At 38.2% G+C, this 9,959-nt stretch overlaps 1 protein-coding gene across 1 annotated transcript; it reads left to right on the forward strand.

Annotated features, from left to right (window-relative positions):
- The first annotated feature begins 240 nt into the window (after positions 1-240).
- On the forward strand, positions 241-5,713 carry hmgb3b (high mobility group box 3b). The gene is made up of 5 exons (XM_067424387.1): positions 241-395; positions 2,058-2,237; positions 2,359-2,504; positions 2,608-2,782; positions 4,811-5,713. Exons 2-5 carry the CDS (start codon positions 2,088-2,090, stop codon positions 4,958-4,960), a joined length of 621 nt encoding a protein of 206 aa, XP_067280488.1. The 5' UTR covers positions 241-395; positions 2,058-2,087; the 3' UTR covers positions 4,961-5,713.
- The last annotated feature ends 4,246 nt before the right edge of the window (positions 5,714-9,959 follow it).

The following is a 9,959-nucleotide window of genomic DNA, read 5'->3' on the forward strand; positions in this document are numbered from 1 at the left end:
TTACGCCCTAAACATTGTACGGTATGTAGTCTTCAATTACTGAATATAGCTGCTCTATACAGTGCACTGTGCTGCCCGTAGTTCACGCTCACACGTGGGTTTCCATCGACTTTTTTAACTTGTGTTGTTTTGACAGCAATTCCCGCCTTGTTTTTGAATAATGGGGTGTGTCTTCGGCTTTTGTCCAATCACGGTACTCGGCTCATGTATATGTAAGTTGGTTGGACCAATCCACAGTTGTGGAGGCTGTTTTAAATGCGAGCCGTGACTAACCAATCAGGCAGGTCTCGTAGTGAGCTAGCGCGAGGCTGTGTGGTCTTCTATAGAGAGGAAGCGCGAGGCCGTTAGTGTGACTGACTGAGGAGAACAGACGACAGGACAAACAATAAAAGAAGGTATCTATAAAGCTCTACATTTTAAGCCATTAATTGTGGCCTAGTATTTTTTTCAAAATCTTATTTTAATTATTTAAATCCCTTTTTGCTACGCAAATGATACTTGATGTATAACTAACATTTTTTTTTAGTTTTTTTTCTTGTACAAACTGATTTACAGTGAAATGGTAACGGTGATGGGGTATTTTTTTCTTTCTAAAACATTTTGCGTTCCTTTTTATAGTCAATTAAAACTACCTTTTTTGTCGGTTAAATCGAAGTTGAGCGACGAACATGCTTTTAAAATGGCTGGCGATATAATAATCTGCTTCAAACAAACCACGGGCTCATAAATGGCCTAAAAGGCTGTCGTGAAATGCACAGTGTATAATCGATGTGTTTGCCGTGTTATAGTTTAATCGTGTTGCATATTTACCGGTTATAGAGGGCATTGAGCCGTTAAAGCGCTGTTTACAGTCAATGCCAGTCATGGCTGGTTTGCCTCTGCCTTTGTTGTAAACGGGTTTGTGCCGGGCGCGAATTTGCGAATTCTACTATGGTGACGGGTTGGCTCATGAATATTAATTGATTAGCTGACGTTGCTACGTAAATTCTCCACAGCGTGACTTAACTTATTTACAACGAACGCCTTCACTATAGTATGATTCGTTAATTCGCAGTGTCCTTAACGCCCATCTAACTACGTGTACATGGCAACCAACCAATCAGTTAGCTATGCGGGACGAACGTCACTGTGCCTAATTTAATATTCATGCCCTAAACCTTCACGATAGTAGCATTTGGCGTGCAGTGTGAAACTGGTAAAACTTTGCAAAAGCTGGCCTCGCGGCACATTGTTTTAATAAAGGACATTTAAAATGTCCACATTGAAAAGTTGCTCGCTAAACCGTGTCCTTGGAGTGTCTCATGAGAAAATGGGGGTGCAAGTCATTGTTCCTCGCCGCTGATAGAGGCCATTTTAATGAATGGCGTCTGATTGAGGAGACGCGGTTAGTCATTTGCTCTCTTTACACATTGCCTGCCTTTACTAGTTACTAGCCACGCCTTTAAATTACATCTTATTTACGAAATCAATCATTTGCAGCATTACGGTTAACAAATAAAATCTTTATCCATTAATTTAATTTGTACTTCACTCTTTATTTATTTATATATATAATATATTTATTAGCTAAAATCAGACTTGCTAGACCTACTGTAAGCTACGAGGGTGGCTATCAATGCTCCTGTTAAAGCAATCAGCCCACGTGAATTCAAATCAGTTACCTATGATTCTGCAAACACATTGAAACTGCACCAAAATAATTTTTTAGCACCTGCCCACTACCAAGAAGCACTGCAGATGATGTAATGGTCAATCTTCCTATGATTGAGGGCACATTAACTAATGTGCAGGGATAATTCCTTTTAAAAGAGAAAAATTAAGAAAAACAAACCGCAATATTCCATAAAAAAAGATCTTCTGTTTTGATTTTATACTGACTTAAACTAAGAAAATGCTACCAGGACCTAGGCTGCTGAAAAAAATTGGATGGGCTCTAGGGATGTGATGTCCCATTGATGTTCAAAGAAAAGATGCAGTGACACTGTGGCACTTTATGTGTGGTCCTCATTAACATACATGCTCATTTTATTTTTCTTAAATGATCTGTGTACTTCTAGGTGTGGTGATATTTGAGTGGCTTCATAATAATGGCGAAAGGTGAGCCAGGTAAGCCCAAGGGCAAGATGTCGGCCTATGCCTATTTTGTGAAGACATGTCGTGAAGAGCACAACAAGAAGAACCCTGGTGTCTCAGTTAACTTCTCAGAATTTTCTAAGAAGTGCTCTGAGAGATGGAAAGTAAGTAGGTTATTCCTATCTGTAGGTGTCTATATCCTGAAATCAATGCAGAAAGAATAAAAAGGCTATTGCTAGGATCTTTTAAAAAAAAAACTAAAAAAAAAGCTGTCATTTGTTGCAGACAATGTCACCAAAAGAAAAGACAAAATTTGACGACCTGGCCAAACAGGACAAGGCCCGTTATGAGCAGGAAATGATGCACTTCAATCCAGGAAAGAAAGGTAGCAGAAAGCAAAAGAAGGATCCTAATGCTCCAAGGCGGCCACCGTATGTTTGCTGTTCTTTATTCCATCCAGAATTACTGAAATGAGCTCTAGAAATATGGTCCTGTGTGTTTCAGATCCTTAAATGTTTGTCTCTTCTTTTTCAGGTCTGGATTTTTCCTGTTCTGTTCAGAGGAGAGGCCCAGTATCAAGGCTCAGAACCCCAGCCTGGGCATTGGAGATGTAGCCAAGAAACTTGGAGAGATGTGGAACAATTTGTCTGACTCTGAGAAGCAGCCTTTCCTGTCCAAGGCCAACAAACTGAAGGACAAGTATAAGAAGGTGAAGAACGACTCAAATGTTGTCCTCTATATAGTTTAGCTAGTGGTTGAAAGAATGATTTGGGGCTGCCCCATATTTTTCTAGTCGTTCATGTAAGTCAGTCGACTAATCCCACGGTTATGTAAGGGATAATCCACGGCTAGCTGTGCATTAAACGATTTTAATGCATGATGTGGAGGCAAAGAACCACCCGATGCAAAGCGCAGATGATTTGCTGGCTTTGACCACTAAGTTGTCATTGATGTTTGCAGTGCAATATTTGACTGGAAGGGTAAAGCTGACGGTGATTTTTGTCAGTTACTCATTAGCATTCTACCTGCTTTAAACCAGAGACGGAGGTAAAGAATACATTTATCTGCATGAACAAATTAAAGAGATCCAAACCTGCACCTGTTCTGCATCAATGAAGCTATATGCTTTTACTTTACAATAATGATAAACCCCCCTTGTTGCTGGGAAATAATGTAGCAACTATTTTATTCTTAAAAATCATGGGGCAGCCTTAAGTTTCTGTGCTCCTGAATGTTTTGTGACGTAGGCCTATGTGTGTGCTCTTTAATGAAAACGGCGCATTAATATAGAACAGCAGTTCAACTCAGCTGGAACTACCTGTGCATTAAATGATTTTATTGCACCCCTTCCATCCAGTCAGAATCGAGTATTGAGACAGACCATGGTATGTCAATTTAACTACTTTATTATATACTGGGGGGCGTAATGTATAGACTGTTCCGCCCTCAAGCACATGCATAAAGCCTGCCACAGGATCGCGGCAAAAGTAATGATTATGTAAAACCTAATAAAGAGACTTATTAATAAACTGTTTTCTGAGGCAATCAGCTGAAAGATGTTGATGACGCTGACTCGCCATCCCCGTTGTACACTGGAAGCACCTTTAAAGATATCAGATCAGATAACGTAATCAGTATTTATTTTCAAATTAGTTAACTTAAAAGTGGACATTTCCTATGTATAGGTTTCCTTTACATTTCTTATATCGGTGAGGCAAGTATATGCAGCGTTTCCGCTGTTGTCAGGAGAAAAAGCAAGTGATCGCACCGGCGCTTCCATGTCATGAAGTAAGCACTCAAATTCTTTAGATGCCACACGCCGCACAAACACTTTAATATGCGCCTAATAATAGCGTGCATTTATTTAGGTTGGAGCAGGCGGCCAAGTGCAGTTTGCTACTAAAATAAGCCATATTTGAGGTGGATGGATGACGGGGGAACATTTAGATTTCCTGCCCTACTTAGTGTAATTAACAATCTGTCCCTCATGGATTGTGACTTCACCACTTCATGGGGAGTTTTTTTTTTTTTTTTTTCATCTATTCAATAAAATTTTGGTCCACTAAACCTCATCTTGTCAACTATTAGGGTAAGCATAGAATTACTATATATGCCTACATTAATGGTAATAATAACATTCATGTAAAGCTGAATTTATTGTTCCACTCCAGTGTCACACTCCCTCCGAAATCATAACAAAATGCTAATTTGCTGCAAGAAATATGATCAACATAACTTTTTTTTGACCAGTTGAAACTATTTTTGTTGTTGTTGTTTTTAGGATTTAAATAGACCTCAAACCTTTAAACAATAGTGCACACTGTCTATATTTTGCAAAGATGCATTTAATTGATTAAAGCTTTGTTTCAAATAAATGCTACTAACTTTAAGAATGGTCAAAGAAAAAGTTTCTAGACATTTTAAGCAGCACTACGGTTTTCAACAATGATAATCATAAATGTTTCCTGAGGAGCAAATCGGCATATTCGAATGATTTCTGAAGGTTCATGTGACACCGAAGACTGGATGGCTTCTAAAAATTCGGCTGCTACATTTTAAAATGTATTCCAACACAGAACCGTTGTTTGACTTTGTAACGTTTCACAGTGCTATTTACTCTGTCTGGTCAAATGCAGCGGTGGCAAGAAAAAAACAAAAACAATCTTTAAAAAAAAAAATAGTTTTTTTTTTTTTTTTTCAGTTGTCATTCTCAATTCATATAATTTTGCTTTCTCAGGATGTAGCGGACTACAGTAAAAAGGGAAAAGACAGTGGAGGAGCATCATCTGCCAAATCCAAACCCAAGGTTGAAGATGATGATGACGAAGATGAAGATGATGAGGAGGAGGAGGAAGAAGAGGATGATGATGACGATGATGATGACTAAAGAACTTGTTTCTCCTAATTGAGCAGTAAGTTATTTGTTCACTGCCAATTAGGTTGGGTCTAAGAGGTCTTGGTGTCAAGGCTGCTATACATTGATCACCAGTAGATAAGCCCAATGCATGCAAGCTCTGACTTTAGACAACCAAACTCTCAATGCCCGGGTTTGCTGGTGGTCCTGTTACAGCTTGCTATTAAACCGCATTGGCAAAAGCAAAATATTTCCACACTGTTTGACAATAAATAAAGTGGTAGCAGTACATACTCTTTTTAAAACTATTTAAAGTGGTGTGTGTCTGTATGGCTGTTGACTTAATTTTTTTTATTTTATTTTCTATTCTCCCAGCTTTCAAAATGCACAGTTTGTGGATAGATTTAAGGTTTAATTTTTCCGTTCGGCCACATAAGCTTCCTGTGTTGTTGAAAGGATGTTTGTAATGTGCAGTTATATTATTATTTGTGTAATTTTGAATGATTACATTGATAATTTTATGTGTGAGTCTGGGGACATTTTTCAGCTTTAACCAGAGGCAAGTGATCAAATGCTGGGGAAAGCTCTTATTTGCACCTTCAATTGTTTTTTTTTCTCTCTCTCTTTTCTTTTATGTATAGGTGACACTGTGATTTGAAATAAACATGGCATTTTTAGATCTCAAATGATTCAAGTGACTTTCTTATCTGCAAAGTGTTCAATGTAGTGTGTAAATACTTGGGGTATTTTGTCATTGTTCTCAATAAAGTGATAAATGGCAGTTTCTTTTATGAGTGCTCATTTATTTTGAATTTAAGTTTATTCTTCTCCATTTTAATGAATTATCTGAATGCAATGAGTGTGGTGAGCCACTAGATGTCAATAAAGGGCACCAATTGCAAAAGCTGTGTGTACTGTCTACGATTAGAAAGCTGCCAATAAAACCAAACTGCAAAATTAATATCTTTACTTCCCTATGCGATTCTGAAGTGCTAATCCATGGATGTTTTACAATCCCATGCGGCCTCGGGAGAGGTTTTGCGAATGGCAGTAAAGCGACATAACAGATGCTATACGTGAAAGTTTTTAAAAAAAAATTTTTTTAAGATCTCTTCTTTACTCCACTAGATTACTCTTCTAGTGCGAGAATCTCTTGCATACAAACCGTTTTGACAAATCATATGGCAGGAAATTCCCAGAATGCAGTTCAGGAAGTTGGGAGAAGTTACTTTCTTTCAGTAGCAAGAAGAATTCTTACAATTGCAGTCAAGGTAGCTGTGTCTAAATATTGGGGGGCAATTAGTCAGGACATGCTGATTTGAATTAGTGGTTATATATCTATAAAATGAATGCAGTATTTGTCTTCACATGTTAGGTAAATGATATTTCTCTTGCTCTGTCACATTTCACTGGTAAAATCTAAAGTTTTGCCAATAGCAAAAAAGTTCCAAATGCAGATTTAGGTGTGTGTGTTTAGTTGAAGTAAATACAAATAGGTTTCAAAGGCTGTGTGAACAGTGTTTAATACATCACTACATTATTGACATTACGTGCCTGCTAAATTTAGCTGGAATTATGATAATGTAAGGCTTGAAATGGAAGTTAAGCTTTTTCTTCCCTATTTTGTATACCTGATTGAAACTGCTTTTTGTACAAAACAGAAAAATTGTGGGTCAGGAATTGATTTTGTTAATTGGAAATGGATTTGGATGGTTGTGGTCTGCCAATGCTGAGAGCAGTGACAGGTACCGCCATCATGCTGTAAACATCATCGGAGAACAGAAGGGATGTCGCTGTATGAGGGAGCGAAAGTTATTTTGATGTAAAGATTAAGATGGTTCATAAAATGTAATGATGTGCATAGATAAATCATTCATAATAAACATGCAATATTCCAAAGCAAAAAAGTATGGTTTTGATAGGCTAATGTGACTTCGAATGAGTGTTTCATTAACTGATACGAAACATGGCTTTTGTCCATATCCTTGCCATCCTGTCTACCTTTCCTTTCAATAACAGAGTATCTGGTATGGAAAGAAATGTGTCAAAAGGCTGTGAAAAGCCCTACGGATATCCCCATGAGAACTGAATCAAGACATAAATTTTTAATGTGATGTCACCTCAACTGTTGGGTTTTAAACTGCAAAAGACATGGGCAAATATAAAAAGATAAATGGAATTACAAACTAAAGTGATAGGCTATAGAGAGAACGTGCCTCCACATACGCGTACACACGGATTCGAGGCGAGCCCCAAAATATATTTGAATTTTTTTTTGGCATATTTAAAAAAGACATCATAAAATATCCACATTTAACACTTTATAACCTTAATTTTCATTCTAACTCAGACAAACTTTTCAAAACATATTATGTCTATAAACTCTTGTTTACAAGCTGCACCCGCAATAAAGAGCCCCCTTCATCGCTGGCAAAAGTGCCCTTATTGTTTTGTCTTAGGCTATAAAATATTACTATTTCGATGTGAGAAACCACTGCCAATAATTCAGCATGTGAGTTAACTGTCCGATTGAATCAAATCGAATTGGGTCGAATGATTTTAAATGTTTTGGCAAACCCGTTTGAATGATTAGGGCAATTTTTAAATCATATTCGTGACTTGGTATTATTTTAGAGCCAAAATGCTGATAGAAAACATCTGTGATTGATGAAATATTATCAGGGGAAATAATTCCCAGGTCGATACAGCAATCTCCTTTACAAGGACTCATATCTTTGGGCCACAGCTGTATTTATCTGGGGCTCAAGCTCGAAAAGAAAAAGTGTCTAGCAGGGCCGTTTGAAGGAATTTGGGGGCCCCAAGCAAAATGGACATGGATAACACATACAGGTCCTTCTAAAAAAAATTGCATATGTGATAAAAGTTTAGTATTTTCCATAATGTAATGATAAAAATTAAACTTTCATATATTTTAGATTCATTGCACACCAACTGAAATATTTCAGGTCTTTTATTGTTTTAATACTGATGATTTTGGCATACAGCTCATGAAAACCCAAAATTCCTATCTCAAAAAATTAGCATATTTCATCCGACCAATAAAAGAAAAGTGTTTTTAATACAAAAAAAGTCAACCTTCAAATAATTATGTTCATTTATGCACTCAATACTTGGTCGGGAATCCTTTTGCAGAAATGACTGCTTCAATGCGGCGTGGCATGGAGGCGATCAGCCTGTGGCACTGCTGAGGTGTTATGGAGGCCCAGGATGCTTCGATAGCGGCCTTAAGCTCATCCAGAGTGTTGGGTCTTGCGTCTCTCAACTTTCTCTTCACAATATCCCACAGATTCTCTATGGGGTTCAGGTCAGGAGAGTTGGCAGGCCAATTGAGCACAGTAAGACCATGGTAAGTAAAACATTTACCAGTGGTTTTGGCACTGTGAGCAGGTGCCAGGTCGTGCTGAAAAACGAAATCTTCATCTCCATAAAGCTTTTCAGCAGATGGAAGCATGAAGTGCTCCAAAATCACTGATAGCTAGCTGCATTGACCCTGCCCTTGATAAAACAGTAGACCAACACCAGCAGCTGACATGGCACCCCAGACCATCACTGACTGTGGGTACTTGACACTGGACTTCATATATATATATATATACAGAGAGAGAGAGAGAGAGAGAGAGAGAGAGAGAGAGAGAGAGAGAGAGAGAGAATACATTAACGGTTCAAGATCCATTGGTAACTTATAAAAATAGTCATTTGCATAAACTGTCATTAACCGTATATATCCTGACACTTGCACATTAAGATAAGCTATGAAAAAAATCATGTTCCTCTGCCTCTTTCTGATTAAATAATGTTTATAATAATAGTTAGTATAGCATGTTATGCCACTTTCATCAAAACCTATTACAAAGCTATAGCAATGTTATGTCATTAAATATGATAAACAGTGATTCTGGAACACATCTGTGTCTTCCTTATCCTGTTAAAAAACATAAAAGCATTTGCCGTCAGGCAGGTAGCGTTAGCTAACATAAACATATTTATGCTAGCAAAACCTGCTGCAAAATTTTTAATAATAAATAATAATAATAATAATACATTTTATTCGTAACACACTTTATATTAAACAAAATCTCAAAGTGCTACAGATTTAAAACAATTAACAACAACAACAACAAAATAAATAAATAAATACAACTGAAAAATTAAGAAGTAACAAATCAAATCAGTCAAAAGCTCTGCTAAAAAGGTAGGTTTTAAGACGTTCTGTGGGGTCCGCAAGTGGTCAGGGAGAGCATTCCACAGACTAGGGGCTGCAGAGCAGAAGGTCCGATCTCCCACAGTACTGCGTTTGTTCCTGGGAGTCCTGAGAAGACGAGTCAAAACAGAGCAGAGGTTACGTGTGGATGTTTGTATGGTGGGGAGTTCCTTGAGATAGGAGGGTGCATCACCATATAATGCACTGGTGGGTAAGGAGAGAGATCTTATACTCGATCCTGAGCAAGACAGGAAGCCAGTGGAGTGATTTGAGAATGTGGGTAATATGTTTGTATTTGCGCACCCTCATGAGGATCCTTAGCCTGACAAGCCAGACCCACATCAAGATGTTTGGTCTGGAAACTCACCATAGACAGGGCTCAATCCGAGGGCGGGATAAACGTTTGTTTTCAGACTCCCTCTGCACACGATAGGATAGCACTACAACCAACCAGAGCAACGAAGGTGAAGCAGAGCTTGTTGATAGATTAAACATTCACCGTATCCGGTCGACTAAACTCCGAACACATCTTCCCTTTTTAAGAATGACTTCAGTGCCGCTCTTTGTTCTTTTCTCAGAAAAAAGCTTAACTCCAAGTCTTCCAGAGTCGCGGTCAAAGCTAATTCGAAAGACCGCTGCCGTTCTCCAGTTTCTGTGTTTACTAGAAGCACGCAAACGCAACTCGGCCGTCGTCATTATGGCCCCGTCCGCCGACTCTATACACGATGTGATTGGCCCGTCCAGATTGTGAGGAATACAGCTCAGACGTGTATTGAAAGTTCCAAGACGACACTTGCGGGCAGATTAAAT

Source organism: Pseudorasbora parva, chromosome 18 (assembly GCF_024679245.1).
Source record: "Pseudorasbora parva isolate DD20220531a chromosome 18, ASM2467924v1, whole genome shotgun sequence".
In the NCBI taxonomy this organism is placed as follows: Eukaryota; Metazoa; Chordata; class Actinopteri; order Cypriniformes; family Gobionidae; genus Pseudorasbora; species Pseudorasbora parva.